We start from the raw sequence: 16,424 nt of genomic DNA, 5'->3' as shown, positions 1-16,424 counted from the left end.
TGTGATCCAGTCAAACTTTCGATTTGTTGGGGTGAGGAGGGGAAAAGATGGAAGACTGACAGATTGGCACATGTAAAAGGGTGACAGAAATTTTGGCATAAATACATGGAAAGTGTGAAGCACCTGTTTATCACAACAGAATACTGCGAAGTCGGATGGACTGGATGGGCATGACGTTCACTGACCTTAAAGACCAAAGTCACTGCTATCTAACTTTTTCAATGTCAGAAGATAACTGAGACACGGGGAATCAGTTAAGAATGGACATGCCATGAGGAACGTTACCACTACATTTAAATCCCACTGTAGAACTATGAACAGAGTGGAAGGAAAATAAAGTAAACCTTTGAGATAATGTGCCAGAAGTGGTTACTTAAAGCAGACTTGTCAGAAAGTCACATTATGGGAGATAAGGGTGTCAAAAGCCATCAAAGGTAGTGAGAGCCAAGCACTAGTGGAAAAGAGATTGCGCCAAGTGCAGAAAAGCGGGACGGAAAGGATCAAAACTTTTCAACTCGCACTACTCAAACATGCTCCATCGGCCTGAATATTTAAATGTTGTGGTGGGCTTCCTGCCAGCTAGGATGTCATCACCACTTCTGAAGATAAATATATGGTTTCTAGTTAGCATGGCTTGAGCTCCATGCCGAGTGCTATAAAACTGGAGTGGAGAACCAGACAACACTTTCAAAAGCAGATACACCCGGTTGTGAGAGGGCGAGGGGGACGAGTGCTGAATTTCAATAAAATGGCACATTCAAATCCTCATCAAATCTGAGGAAATACAGCTCTTTTGTGATCAATTTTCCAATACATTCTGCATAACTCAAGAAAAGATGTATCAGCAGAAAAGCGTAAAGAAGACCATAACACCAATCAGACCAGAAGGCATCCCTTAAGGGAAAGTGTACGGAACAACACCAAGAAAACTTCCTGTTCAGGCTTTCCTTTCCTTCTGGGTAGAGCTCCCACACCTGCTCCTCAAAGGAGAGGCAGCTCCCTGCATCCACAGTCACTTTCAATGTGCCCGTAAAGTGGGCCCCACGTGGAGAACTGCCCCACTGCACAGCCCATTGTCACATTTGAGTGAACCTCCCAAAAGATGGTCCAAGACCCAACACAGCCCTACCTGCCGATATAATTGGCATTCACCCAAGTATAGAAATACAGAGACTCTGTAGCTCTATCATGAAGTTCTTGTCACTGCCAGCTCCTCGATACACACTTGTGGTGCAGCTGGCAAACATGTGAATCGCAAACTGTAAGTACTGAGACACCATAATGGACCTCAGCTAGTTACCAGTTAGCAGGCATGACTGAAAGATGAAAGCAGGTGCCCTAAAAATCTAGGGGAACAAGCAAATCCCCAGCGGTAAGGGCCAACAGCACCTGGTTTAAGGACACCATTTTGAACTTCCCTGATGAATGAAAAGATTCAAGAGGCGGAGGTCATCACTATGACAGCTTTGTTCAGCAAGACAAAAACGTCTGTCTCCAAAATCGAGCAGTGTGCCAGGGAACATGTCCAGATGGAAGAAGAGTGGTTATGAGGGACAGAATGTTATTGTGTTGCTTTTTTGGATACGTTGGATGCACCATTCATCTGTTGTGATCATCTCCCAACTAAGGGAGAAACTGGAGTCCTTTCCTGCCACCAGAAGCTGGGGCATTAAGTAAGGGGAGTCAAAGAGATCTTGAGGCAGCAAACTCAGTGGAGGAAGGTGGTGACAAAAGCGGCTTCTGATGATGATGGTGTTCCATGGAAGGACTGATATCTCAGATGGGGTGCTGGTTAAGCTGTGATGGTAGTGGCTAAAGGGACTGTTGAACGCTGTAGTGTCACAAAACTTCCAATGCTCTTGGTGGGAAATGCATTGCCGGGGAGGCCAGGTTTAGCAAGTGTGCTGTTGCACGAATGTTCCTGAATTGTTCCAGGGACAAACTGACTTTCTCAACCACAAGTTCTTCACTGTCCAAGGACATGTCCATTACTGTTGATTGCACATATTCCAACATGCCTGTAGAGTTAATCCTTGAGCGGCAGCGCATTGTACCGGCTGTGTCCATTGTACATAACACCCTGTCAATGAAATCCACGCTGCAGCTCAGGATTTATTTTTTGCGACATCCAGCCCATCACTGACCAGATCTTAAAACTGCTTTCTCATGTAGTCAGGAAGGCTGCAATGGTCATTTTCACTAGCTCCTGTAGGGCATCATAGAAGTAACTATAAAGGCAGATGGCATCAGTTGAGTGAACAGCCAAACTGCCACTGTCAAAGACGGTACGGAGGAGCTATGGAAAAAGGCATTAGGATTCAGTTTAGCAATACAGGCTTGATTCACCAGGGTCTCTGCCCTAGCCTTCCACTGCCTACCATGCCACTTAGATCCCAGAACAGGGTTCTGCAGGCATGGGAGACCACCCCTGCTTGGCTGGCTTTGCTGAGTCAGAGCCTTGGAAGGCCCTGGAGTGGAAACCCCTGACCATGGGCTTCCTTGCATGGCCAACTGTGTCACACCAGGTGAAAAAGCTCTTACTGGGCCCTGGGTCCGAGTTCTGGCTGGCCCTGTGGTGAAAGCCCCCACCCAGTCTGAAGCTCTCCATCCCTCCTGTGTGTCTAGCAGCCCGGGACAGGAGGTCAAATAAGTTTTTTTGAATATCACCCTTGGTCACTAATGTGTTCAGGCCCACTGACTAAGCAGGAGACACTTGACGTACAGTGTCTGAAACCTGTCCCCCACCAGGTGGCAGATGGCTGATGTGCAGGTGGGGTGACCCTCCTCTGTTCTTGAGGATGGGCTTTGAAGAGTTGTGTGGTCCCACCCGGACATCTAAGAGGGCTGGTAGATGAGCTGCTTGCATATGCAGCTGTGAGAGGCGCATGTCTGCTCGCTTGCTGTGCGGGCAGGCTGGGGCTCCAGGGCTGAGTGCCTCTAAAAACTTTCTGAACTGCGGAGGCTGAATCCCAGAGGGGAAGCCTAGCAGGTTGCCAGGCAACCTAGCTGCATGCAGTGCTGTCTTCCATCCTCCTCTTGTGCGCAAATGTTGATGAAGTTGCCTATGAATCTGGGCGGTAGATCCCTCGGCTTGCACGCCAATTAAGAATGCAGCTAGCTATGAGAATTAGTGTAAATTGCAGATCACATTGATCTCTGACACTTCAAATGCACCTTGCGGCTACAGGTTCCTTCCGGGGCAACCCCTGTCTGAGAGTCACTCGAATGTCAATTGCCAAAGGGCTCTCCCAAGGTACGGCTGGAGCTGTCATAGGGGGCTCTGCTCCCATCATCTCTCCCAAGGTTGACCCCTCCCCCCAAAACTAGCACCCTCCCCCAGTCCTGGTGCACCTGCCCTTCAACTTTCTGGTGGGGTCGGCAGGTGACTGGTACGCCCCAGATGTGAAAAACCTAGGGTGGGTGGGTGCATGCTACTTCCGCAGCCAGGGCTGGGAAGGCTCCCTGCCTGTAAGTGCCGGTTTTGACACTGGCACCTCTGGGCTTTGATTTCGGATCCAGTAATGGGTTCACCTCTCAAATGATAACACAGGTATCCTTAGGAAAGCTCCTGGAGTAGAGAAACCTCCAGAAGAGCAGACAGGCAAAAGCTTGCTTGATCTCGATTTTCAGTATGAATAATGACTGTGAAAGTGGGGCCTCATGTTCCTTCTGACTTTTTGGGTTTTCCACGAGGAGGAGTCAGAGAAAAAAATACCAAAGAGATAACTGGCTACTAGTGGCTAACACAAAGAAACTATAGCAACAGCACTTTTTGATCCTTTAATGTTGGCTCCTCCTATCATTGTGAAGCAGAATTCACCAAGCGTTGGATAGTTCACCTACTAACAGGTAGTGTTAGCTGGGTTTAGACCATCGTGAGACAGGTTAGCTTTACCCTACTGATGATGTGTTGTTGAAATGGTATTCCAGCTGACTATGAGAGGAATTGCAGGTCCAGACACTTGGTGTATGTGCTCGGCTGAGGACTAATGGGGCAAAGCTACTGTCTGTGGGATTGATTGAACACCTCTCCATCAGAATTCCCCTAAACAACACCTCAGTGCCATGGAACCTTGGTTAGCCAAGGATAGCCAACTTCTGAATCAGTGTGCAGAGCCCCTCGCTTGGGGACTGGAGCATGGATGGAAGGGGGCCACCTCCATCACCCTCAGTACACCGTATTGTTGTGGGGCACCCGAAGCTAAACCATTCATAGACAATCTGATTCTGCGTCAGGGGTATGTGAGTAATAGAACAGCTACCTACCCCATATCTACTGAAATTCATCTTCTGAGCCAGGCTTTTGTCTCTGTTTGTGGGGTACCTGCTGCACCTGGTGTCCCTCTGCCATCGGACAATGGGATGGAAAGGGCACGGCCGGACCAATGGTAGGCTGCCTCCACCACGTTTTGGTGTATGGAGATCTCCCGCCGTGTACCTCTTGTACTTGTATATTTAGTAATGAAATGTACATCACATTATAAACAAACAAATACATACATAAATATATTTGTATTATAGAATGTGAAGTCATGGTAATTAAAGCTCACCAAAAACGTGTAAACCTAAAAATGTATTTCTAAAATTCAAAAGCTATGCGTATGATATAAAATAATGGTGGTACAATCCATGATAACAGTTGAAGATTTCATAATAATCCTGCTTTTAAAAAACAACAGTTCATTTTAAAGTCAATTAATGGCTCTTAGTACCAACATGAAATCTAACTACTATCATTTGATTTTACCTTTTGAGGATTCAGCTTTCCGATTACAATCTCCATGAAATCAGTATCAGAAACAGTAAAAGTTGTGTCCACCTGACCCCGTGCCGGCCCCTTGTACGCTTCACCAGATCCATTCTTCAAGTTGATAGCTGTGAAAAGAAATCCCAATTACTATAGCTTACACTTTAAAAGTAGGCAATTAATGAAAGATGTGTTTGATAGCATTTCTCTCCCAGAAAACTTTAGATTTCAAACATTTTTAACAAAATACATACACTCATTGACAATAATATGTCCTTGCATTAATACACAGTAGGTACAGAACTCTGACCCTTCACTTGAGCTGTACCGGAAGAAGTTGAGATAATGGCTGTTGGCTGAGAAGGTCCATATAACAAAAGTGAGGAAGGATGGTACGCTAACGGAGGATCTGCATGACTGAAGAGAAGAACAAGTTACAAATTCAGGCGCTAGACTGGATCTGGAAGATTACATAGCTGTGGACAACTGCAGACAACTGAGATAGCAGTGCACAGATCTATAATTTGCGATGTTTTTAGATCGTAAAAAGAAGCCACTCAGTGGAATGGGGAGGTGGGAGGGCAGTGAAGAATCCACAGTTAGAGTATCCACTAGAAAGAGCGTTATGGAAGATAAGTAGGTTATTCTTATAATAAATAATTTAAACTGCAAATTACTCACCTCAGCAGTACCTCCACCAGTGAGTGAACGTCTGAACAAAAAGGTCTTATAGAAAGGAGCAAGGGATGCTAATGTGGTGGTAGCAGCCTTAGCCCTGGGCTCTAAAACCATCCAGCAGCTGCTTCTTGGCCAGTGTACAGTAGATAATGCAAAGGACTACCAAACTCAACAGACACAGCCTTCCCTCCCTTGCTTTGCCCCTCAGAACTTCACAAAAAGCGGATAGTTCACATGTTGTTAACAAGTACCGTCAATATGAAAGCTTAATTTGGAGTCCAGCCGAAGAAACTTCCCCTCCTTTGTTGACGAGGGAGTGGGGGGGAAACAATACAGGTCGGGTGAAGGATTGCCCAGCATGGAAGGACATCATAACTTAAGAATAGAAGTCTGACAACAGTGCCTGAAGTTCATTCACATGAAAAACTCAAGTATTTGCAATTAGGAAGACTGTCTTTAAAGTTAGGAGATGCAGTGAGCAGCTGTACATCAGTTTATAGGGCATACACGTGTGAAACAACGAGAATAAGGTAAGGTCCTACTGTGACATTACAAACAGTTCTGGAGGAACCTTTTGTAAATCAAATCAGGCAATTTAAACAGGGCTGGTTGGTTCGGTAAATGTAGAAAAGCTGAAAGGGCCAAAAATTAGGGCCCGGTTTATCAAGGTTTTGCGTTGCCCTTTCACCATTCAAGGGGGCACAAAGGTGACGCGAAACCTAAGTGAAATTTACTAAGCCATGCAAGGCCACCTTGGATGGCCCTCCATGGCTTTATAAATCCAGAGTAATGCAAGGCAGCGCAAATTGCTGTCTTACGTTACTCTGAGGCAGGTAAGTGTTCCATGGGTGAGGAGTGGGTGTTCCCACGCATCCATCCATGGATTTTGGCACATTCCCAGATTTACCATCAGTGGTAGACCTGGGAATGTGTCAAAATGCTACATCTCCCCAGGTGAGGCATATCTTTATTTCTCCTAATTTTTTCCTCTACAACATCCTGCAGCACACGTAGAAACAGGAAAATGCCTCTCATGATTGTTTTTGTGCAGGAAGGTGCACATAAACAATCCAGCCTACGATGCAGGCACCATGACACAAGGGTGCATGGGTAGGTGCCCTGGAAGCCAAAAGTGCACCAGCACTAGGAAAGGACAGGAATGTACCTTGTAATGGTAAAGTCACCATATTTCTGCCCCTTCCCTTTTAGCAGCTCAGCAAGGTGGCTTGCTGCGTGAAAGAATGATACAGCTGCCCCTCAATCTTTAAATGTGCCCACTGCAAGGCCTTTTTGGGCCAAAGACAAAACAAACAAACAGAACATCGAACATTTTTGTTTGTAACTGGTCAGTCTTACAGATACCACACTAGGACATAAATGTTTCCAAACGCCTGGCATAAATGGAACGCCTAGCAGCAAGAATGACATCCACCATGTGAGATGGCAGAACTCAGACAACAATTTATGCTGCTCAAGCTCCACATACAGAGGTGGAGAGTGAACAGATTATGGTGAAGGATCCTGCCTAGTGCTGCAACAGAATATCCACCCGAAGTGGTAGCCTGATTGTAGGACAGATGCTCATGGCCAGATGTTCTGGCTAACCCACTCTCCTGGCTCAATTAAGCATCAATGGGAAGACTTGGGCCTGGTTGTTTCTGTTCTTTTTTAGATGAATTGAGAACTCAGGAAGGAGAGCAAGGATGGGAAAAGAAAAAGGTGTCCTATCTATAGGAGGCTGGCCCTCTATGTAGTGCACAAAAATAGGTACAATGTGTAGGGGAGTCCAGGCAACCACACGATGGTTTCCATAGGCAAAAACTAGATCACCTAATGCTCTAATTTTTGAGGTAGCTTGGTCGAGCAGTTAGGCTAATCTTAGAGAAGTGCTAAGCATTTGTTGAACTCACAATATCAATCATGCATCACACACACTCAAGGAATAACTCAAGGCCAATTTTATAAAAATACTTCAGATTTTTATATAATTTTAAGACCAAGATGGTCAAGCTACGTAAAGTACTTTTTCAGTTATGATTTTTCAAACTTTTAATAAAGTTACTCTTTCTGTGCGTAATTACGCACCACTGGAATCAATAGGCAGTCACTTTTAAAAATGCATAAAAAAATCGTACAGTTGGGTTACCACTCTCTTCTTTTTTTCCCGGATGGTCGAAGCAGTCTTTGGGCACACTGTGCCAGCTGGAGAGCCTCGGGCAGCTCCCGGTTCCAGCAGGAACAGAGCGGGAACGTCTTTTGGCACAGGCACAGGGCCACTTGGAGGGGCCACCTGGTAAAGGAGATGGTTTGCAAACTTAAAGGTGGTGCCTTGGGATCCCCTTGGGCTGTTGAGTTCGCAAGGGGTTTGAGACCCATGGAGCACAGCTGGTTCCTTGTTGCAAGGTGCAGGGTGGCCGGATGCAGGGCACTCTGGGGATAGGTCCGGGGTGTTCCTGAAGTCCCTTGACTGGGGCTTCCTCCTGGCCCATTTGCAGCTCTGGGGGAGCTAGTTTGCTTGGATTCCGATGTGGACTGGCCAGTACCTGTAGTATTGGCACAACTCGGCCACTGGAGGGTATAGTGCCACCAAAGTTGCACACTTGTAGGTCTCGTCTGGGCTGTCATTGGTGTGTTGTTGGGTCCGGCTGCGACTTCCAGTTGCAGACATATTGGCCGGTCAGTGAAGTGACCCTCATTGGCTTGTTGGTTCTTGTTGCTTTCTTGAGTGTGCTTTCACTCAGGAGGGAGATCATGGGCTATATGCGAAGCCTAGAGGTCCTTGGAGTCTTTTGAAGTCAGTCCAGTGGTCAGCTCCTCCACGTTTGGCGATTGTTGGGAGACAGATGTAGCAGGCAGGGTCTTGGCTCCTCTTCTGATGCAACAGGTCCTCAGTTCTCTTGCTGTGGTCTTCTTTGGGCCTGTCTTCTTCTTTGTCCTTTCAAATCTAATTTCTTGGTCAAGAGGTTTTACGGGGAACCTGGCAGTGTCCAATGGGACACTTACCTTTGGGTGGCTACACCCGCTATAGTGACCACTACCTTAAACCTCATTTACTATTTTCCTCCATTCCAAGATAGAGGAAACTGAACTTGAGGGTCCATCTCACAGGCAACACCCTAGGGATGGTGCATGCCAGATGAGGCCATTCCTCCTACCCTTTGTTAGGTTTCCCACCTTTGCTTCAGCCAAAAGTGGGGGTCTGCAAAGGGGGATGCCAGCTGCTGCTAGCAGCAGGCATGGGGGTTGAGTTTCAAGGGCGGTAAGCCATTTGCAGTTCACAGCCAGGACTGTGCATATTCCCTAGGGAGGGGGTGTTAGCTCCTCCACTAAGGAAGGGGACTGTCTTACAAACTGGAGAGGCTGACCTCTCCCCCAAAGTTTGTATATTGGCTGTCTGGAGGTGGCAGTTGGATAAGATCAGTCAGCAACCATGCCAGTTAAGGTTAGCTTTTGCAGGGGGCTCCTCTGAGGTGACCCCTGGGTACATTTAGGGATAAATCCAATACTGGCACCACTTTGGATTTATCATTGTGAGTTGTTTGATACCAAACAACCCAGGGTTCAGAGTGGCCATCATGTATCTGGGAAACTCATGTTTGACCAGTGTCCAGCACATGCATCAAAATGAAAATGTCACTTACCCAGTGTACATCTGTTCGTGGCATCAGTCGCAGTAGATTCGCATGTTCTGCAATAGCTCGCCATCTGGTGTTGGGCCGGAGTGTTACAAGTTGTTTTTCTTCGAAGAAGTCTTTCGAGTCACGGGACCGAGTGACTCCTCCTTTTGTCTCCATTGCGCATGGGCGTCGACTCCATCTTCGATTGTTTTTCCCCGCAGAGGGTGAGGTAGGAGTTGAATTGTAGTAATAGTGCCCATGCAATGGAGTGACTAAGTATGCACCTATTTAAGGTTGAGATGATACATATATAAATAATTGAAGGTAACTTCCAAACTGCTACAGGCTCCCGGGGAGGCGGGTGGGCACATGCGAATCTACTGCGACTGATGCCACGAACAGATGTACACTGGGTAAGTGACATTTTCAGTTCGATGGCATCTGTCGCTGTAGATACGCATGTTCTGCAATAGACTAGTAAGCAGTTATTTCCCCAAAAGCGGTGGATCAGCCTGTAGGAGTGGAAGTAGTCTGAAATAATGTCCTTAATACAGCTTGACCTACTGTGGCTTGTTGTGCGGATAACACGTCTACACAGTAGTGCTTGGTGAATGTGTGAGGCGTAGACCATGTGGCTGCCTTACATATTTCTTGCATTGGGATGTTTCCTAGAAAGGCCATGGTAGCACCTTTCTTTCTGGTTGAGTGTGCCCTTGGTGTAATGGGCAGCTGTCGTTTAGCTTTAAGGTAGCAGATTTGGATGCATTTAACTATCCATCTGGCTATACCTTGTTTTGAAATTGGGTTTCCTGCATGAGGTTTTTGAAATGCAATAAAGAGTTGTTTAGTCTTTCTGATGTTCTTTGTTCTGTCAATGTAATACATTAATGCTCTTTTGACATCTAATGTATGTAGTGCCCTTTCAGCTACGGTATCTGGCTGTGGAAAGAACACTGGAAGTTCCACTGTTTGATTTAGATGGAACGGTGAAATAACCTTTGGCAAAAATTTAGGATTGGTCCTTAGGACGACTTTATTTTTGTGTAGTTGTATAAAAGGTTCCTGTATAGTAAACGCCTGAATCTCGCTTACTCTTCTCAGGGAAGTAATGGCGATGAGAAATGCCACCTTCCAGGTTAGGAACTGTATGTCGCAGGAGTGCATGGGTTCAAAAGGTGGACCCATAAGTCTAGTTAGGACAACATTTAGGTTCCATGAAGGAACAGGTAGTGTTCTTGGTGGTATAATTCTCCTAAGGCCCTCCATGAATGCTTTAATGACTGGTATTTTATATAGGGAAGTTGAATAGGTAGTCTGCAGGTATGCAGATATTGCTGCAAGGTGAATCTTAATGGAAGAGAAAGCTAGGTTAGATTTTTGTAAGTGAAGCAAGTAACCCACTACATGTTCTGGAGTTGTGTGTAATGGTTGTATTTGATTAATATGGCAGTAGCAAACAAACCTCTTCCATTTACTTGCATAGCAGTGCCTGGTGGATGGCCTTCTTGCTTGTTTTATGACTTCCATACATTCTTGGGTAAGTTGTAAGTGCCCGAATTCTAGGATTTCAGGAGCCAGATTGCTAGATTCAGCGATGCTGGATCTGGGTGTCTGATCTTTTGGTTGTGCTGTGTCAACAGATCTGGCCTGTTGGGCAATTTGATGCAGGGTACCACTGATAGGTCTAGCAGCGTTGTGTACCAGGGTTGCCTTGCCCAAGTTGGTGCTATCAATATGAGTTTGAGTTTGCTTTGACTGAGTTTGTTTACCAGGTAAGGAAGGAGAGGGAGAGGAGGAAAAGCGTAAGCAAATATCCCTGACCAGTTCATCCATAGGGCATTGCCTTGGGATTGTTTGTGTGGGTATCTGGATGCGAAGTTTTGGCATTTTGCGTTCTCCTTTGTCGCAAACAAGTCTATCTGAGGTGTTCCCCAGAGTTTGAAATAAGTGTTCAGTATTTGGGGGTGAATTTCCCATTCGTGGACCTGTTGGTGATCTCGAGAGAGATTGTCTGCGAGTTGATTTTGTATCCCTGGTATAAACTGTGCAATTAGGCGAATTTGGTTGTGAATTGCCCAATGCCAAATTTTTTGTGCTAGCAGGCTTAACTGCGTGGAGTGCATCCCTCCCTGCTTGTTTAGATAATACATTGTTGTCATGTTGTCTGTTTTGACGAGAATGTATTTGTGAACTATTATTGGTTGGAAAGCTTTTAGTGCTTGAAAAACTGCTAGAAGTTCTAGGTGATTGATATGCAGTTTTGTTTGATGTACGTTCCATTGTCCTTGTATGCTGTGTTGATTGAGGTGTGCTCCCCACCCTGTCATGGAAGCATCTGTTGTTATTACGTATTGTGGCACTGGGTCTTGGAAAGGCCGCCCCTTGTTTAAATTTATGTTGTTCCACCACAGAAGCGAGAGGTAAGTTTGGCGGTCTATTAACACCAGATCTAGAAGGTGACCCTGTGCTTGAGACCACTGTGATGCTAGGCATTGTTGTAAGGGCCTCATGTGCAGTCTTGCGTTTGGGACAATGGCTATGCATGATGACATCATGCCTAGGAGTTGTAATACCATCTTTGCCTGTATCTTTTGTGTTGGATACATGCGTTGTATGATGGTGTTGAAATTTTGAATTCTTTGTGGACTTGGAGTGGCTACTCCTTTTGATGTGTCTATTATGGCTCCCAGGTATTGTTGTACCTTGCGTGGCAGAATTTTGGATTTTGTGAAATTGACGGTGAACCCTAGTTTGAAGAGGGTTTGTATGATATGATTTGTGTGATTTGAGCACTCTATTAACGAATGGGCTTTGATTAGCCAGTCGTCTAGATATGGGAACACATGGATTTGCTGCCTTCTTATGTGTGCTGCGACCACTGCTAGACATTTGGTAAAGACTCTTGGTGCGGTTGTTAATCCGAAAGGCAGTACCTTGAATTGGTAATGTATTCCTTTGAATACAAACCTTAGGTATTTCCTGTGCGATGGGTGTATTGGTATATGGAAATAAGCATCCTTGAGGTCTAAAGTTGCCATGTAGTCGTGCAGTTTTAGTAATGGCAATACTTCTTGTAGTGTGACCATGTGGAAGTGGTCTGATTTGATGAAAGTGTTCACTACTCTGAGGTCTAGGATTGGTCTCAGCGTTTTGTCCTTCTTTGGTATCAGAAAGTACAGTGAGTAAACTCCTGTGTTTATTTGTGTGTTTGGCACTAATTCGATTGCATTCTTTTGCAATAGTGCCTGCACTTCTATCTCCAGGAGATTGGAATGGTGTGTTGTTAAATTTTGTGCTTTTGGTGGTATGTTTGGAGGGAATTGTAGAAATTCTATGCAATAACCATGTTGGATAATTGCTAGAACCCAAGTGTCTGTAGTGATTTCCTCCCATGCTTTGAAATGATGACCTATTCTTCCCCCCACTGGTGTTGTGTGGAGGGGGTGAGTGACATGTGAGTCATTGTTTAGTAGTAGGGGTTTTGGGGCTTTGAAATCTCCCTCTATTTCTAGGGAATTGCCCTCCTCTATATTGTCCCCGAAAACCTCCTCTATACTGTCCCTGGTAAGTGGACGGTGTTGCTTGTGAGGTGCTGGCTTGTGTGCTTTGACCCCGAAACCCCCCTCGAAAGGGCGTTTTACGGAATGTGCTGTAATTCCCTCTGCTCTGCGGGGAGTAGAGTGCGCCCATGGCTTTGGCAGTGTCTGTATCTTTTTTGAGTTTCTCAATCGCTGTGTCCACTTCTGGACCGAACAGTTCTTTTTCATTAAAAGGCATATTGAGAACTGCTTGTTGAATCTCTGGTTTAAATCCAGACGTTCGGAGCCATGCATGCCTTCTGATAGTTACAGATGTATTAATTGTCCGCGCAGCTGTATCTGCAGCGTCCATGGAGGAACGTATCTGGTTGTTGGAGATGGTCTGTCCCTCCTCAACCACTTGTTTTGCCCTATTTTGGAAGTCTTTGGGCAGATGTTCAATAAGATGTTGCATCTCGTCCCAGTGGGCTCTGTCATAGCGCGCAAGTAGTGCCTGGGAGTTCGCGATGCGCCACTGGTTTGCAGCTTGTGCTGCGACTCTCTTACCAGCTGCATCGAACTTGCGGCTTTCTTTATCTGGGGGTGGTGCATCTCCAGATGTGTGAGAGTTGGCCCTTTTCCTAGCTGCTCCTACAACAACAGAGTCTGGTGGCAGCTGTGTTGTGATGAAAACCGGGTCCGTAGGAGGCGGCTTATACTTTTTTTCCACCCTTGGTGTGATTGCCCTACTTTTGACCGGGTCCTTAAATATGTCTTTTGCGTGCCGGAGCATACCAGGGAGCATAGGCAGGCTTTGGTAGGAGCTGTGGGTGGAGGAGAGTGTGTTGAACAAGAAATCATCCTCGACCTGTTCTGAGTGGAGGCTTACGTTGTGAAATTGTGCTGCTCTAGCCACCACCTGAGAGTACGCGGTGCTGTCTTCTGGTGGAGATGGTTTTGTAGGGTATGCCTCTGGGCTGTTATCTGACACTGGGGCGTCGTATAGGTCCCATGCGTCCTGGTCTTGGTCACCCTGGCTCATGGTGGTGTGAGCTGGGGAGTGTGATGGCGTTTGTGCTGGTGAAACGTTAATCACGGGCGGAGGAGAGGGTGGTGGTGTAACCCTTTTCACCACTTTTGGTTGTGGTGCTTGTTCCGTCTGGAACTCCAACCTTCTCTTTCTCCTAATGGGGGGAAGGGTGCTAATTTTTCCTGTCCCCTGCTGAATGAAGATACGCTTTTGCGTATGGTCCAAATCAGTTGCTTGTAGCTCTTCCTCAAACCTATGCTTTTGCATTTGGGAGGTTAGCGAGTGCTCTTCTGTGTAAGAGCCCGAAGCTGGGTCGCTTGCAGTCTGTTTCGGCATCGAAACTTTGTCTGTGTGTTTTTTCGGCTCCGAGGTGACTTTTTTCCTTTTCGGGGCCGAAACCTCTCGGCGTCGATCTGTTTCGGTGCCGCTGTCTCGGCGTCGAGCCGTGTCCACACCGGCATCTCGGTGTCGAGGCTTGTCTCCAGCACTTTCTCGGTCCCGAGAAGGCTGCGTGCCGGTGTCTCGACCGGAGTCGGACGATCTCGGCACTGTTTGGGCCTTTTTCGGTGCCGACGGTCGGTCACCGAATTTATGGGTCGAGCCATGGCCTGGTGGCAGTGGCGTCCCCTGGGCCTTGTAAATGTTTCTTTGTGTGGTTTTCGACGTCTTACTCACGGTTTGTGTATCGTCGAATCCTTCGGAGTCTGAGTCTTGGATCGAGAAGGTACCTTCCTCTTCCTGTTCCTCGAACTCCCGTTGGGCTGTCGGTGCGGACGCCATTTGAAGTCTTCTGGCTCGACGGTCTCTGAGTGTTTTTCGGGACCGGAACGCACGACAGGCCTCGCAGGTGTCTTCGCTGTGCTCAGGTGACAGGCACAGGTTGCAGACCAAGTGTTGGTCTGTGTAGGGGTATTTATTGTGGCATTTGGGGCAGAAACGGAACGGGGTCCGTTCCATCGGCGTTCCTCAGCACGCGGTCGGGCCGACCAGGCCCCGACGGAGGATCGAAAAACTACCCCGAAGGGCACCGGAGCTCTTCGATCTTCGATGCGGTGTTGAATCTAAGTACGCCGATCCCGAACGCAACAATACCGACGAAAATCTTCCGAAATTAACTATTATTTTCCGTTCCGAAACTCGGAGCGACAGGGACACGTCCGAACCCGATGGCGGAAAAAAAACAATCGAAGATGGAGTCGACGCCCATGCGCAATGGAGACAAAAGGAGGAGTCACTCGGTCCCGTGACTCGAAAGACTTCTTCGAAGAAAAACAACTTGTAACACTCCGGCCCAACACCAGATGGCGAGCTATTGCAGAACATGCGTATCTACAGCGACAGATGCCATCGAACTGGCTGTTCTGTTTGCTCACTATGTCTCAGGTTTGGCAAGGACACAGTAGGGGCATATTGCTCATGCAGCTATGAAGTCACCTATAATATGGAGCACCCTGCCTTAGGGCTGTAAGGCCTGCCAGAGGGGTGACTTACCCGTAGTAAATGTAGTGTATGGTGGACACGGCACACAGGCAATGGGCCAAGTTTGTATTTTAGGTTTGCACCAGACACTCAGCTTGCAATGGCAGTGCCGAGTGCATCTGGATGCATGGCCCAAGAGGTTGGCACAATCAGTGCTGCTGCCCTCAGGGGCCTACCCATAGTACCCCATGCCCTTGGGACCTAGGTGCCACCTTACTAGGGACTTATAGTGGCAGCTAAGGGTGTATCCAATTGTTTCAATGCATCACAATAGATTTAGGGAAAGAGCTCTGGCCCAGAGAACCTGGTTAGTAGGGGCCCTAGGCACTACAATTTCTAGAACACATCAACATTAGGCAAAAAGTGGGGAGGTAACCATGTCAAAAAGAGGCCCTCTCTCACACTATCTTCCATTCTTGCTACGGTATGCTGGAGCTGAGCAGGTGTGTGTGTGCCTAGCCCTGCCTTTGGTAAGTTGATTAATTGAAAAGCTAGTTCTTTAGCTTCCTGCAAACTTCAAGAAGAGAGAAAGAGGCTCTGATATGCAGTTGGAGTTTGTACTATGTTTAAAAGCGATGTAAGACAATGCCAGTCCTCCTGATCTGGTCCTGTGTATGTGTGGGATGTGTGCAAGTAGGAATCCTGTGGAGCAGAGGTGCCTGAGTGGTTGGTAGAAGGATATCTGACTGTTCAGGTATGGTGGTGCCAGAGTAATATAGTGCTTTCAATGTGTGTATGAGGCGGCTGAATTGAGCATGTTTGTTTATCGGTGTAGTTCCCTGAGATGTGGTGTTATGAGAGTTCTGTGTGGGAGGTCAAGGATGAATCTAGCCGTTGAGTTCTGGGTGATTTATAGCCTTCCAGTGAGTTGCTTGGAGTTCCCAGTGTAGAGGGTTCCCATAGTCTAAACTGCTTGTGACTAGGATGCGAGTGACAGTTTTTCTAGTGTTGCTTGGAAACCACTTGAAGATCTTCCTCAGCATCTTCAGAGTGTGGAAGCAGGATGCAGTGATGGCACTGACTTGTGCGGTCATGTCCAGTTTGCTGTTAATTATTTGGAGGTTCTTAGCAGGGGTTCTGGGTGTGGGTCAGAGCTGACCCGCCAGCAGTTGGATTCCCATGTTGACGCGTTTTTGCCGAAGACCACTATTTCTGTGCAGGCGCCTGATGAGGATGTGGTGTGGAACCAAGCCAAATGCTCCAAAGAGGCCCAGGAGAAAGACGGCTGCTGCATCTCCTCTGTTAAGGATAATGTGTATGTCATCTGTGGTATGAGGAATGCTGTTTCTGTACTGTGATTGGGCCTCAATCTGGACTGCGGGGTGTCAAGGAGCTGGTGGTTCGGTGAGGTATCG

General features: G+C 47.0%; 1 protein-coding gene across 1 annotated transcript in view; it reads right to left on the bottom strand.

Moving 5' to 3' along the window:
• Nucleotides 1-16,424, bottom strand: part of HSD17B4 (hydroxysteroid 17-beta dehydrogenase 4) — a 640,476-nt gene that overhangs the window by 5,233 nt on the left and 618,819 nt on the right. Inside the window, exon 23 of the mRNA XM_069226895.1 lies at nt 4,748-4,875. Coding sequence (XP_069082996.1) covers nt 4,748-4,875 — 128 coding nt within the window. The remainder of the gene's footprint in view (nt 1-4,747; nt 4,876-16,424) is intronic.

The sequence above is a fragment of the Pleurodeles waltl genome, chromosome 1_1 (assembly GCF_031143425.1).
Source record: "Pleurodeles waltl isolate 20211129_DDA chromosome 1_1, aPleWal1.hap1.20221129, whole genome shotgun sequence".
Classification (NCBI taxonomy): Eukaryota; Metazoa; Chordata; class Amphibia; order Caudata; family Salamandridae; genus Pleurodeles; species Pleurodeles waltl.
The sequence above is the reverse complement of the archived record's forward strand: the minus strand, read 5'-3'. Positions and strand labels throughout refer to the sequence as shown.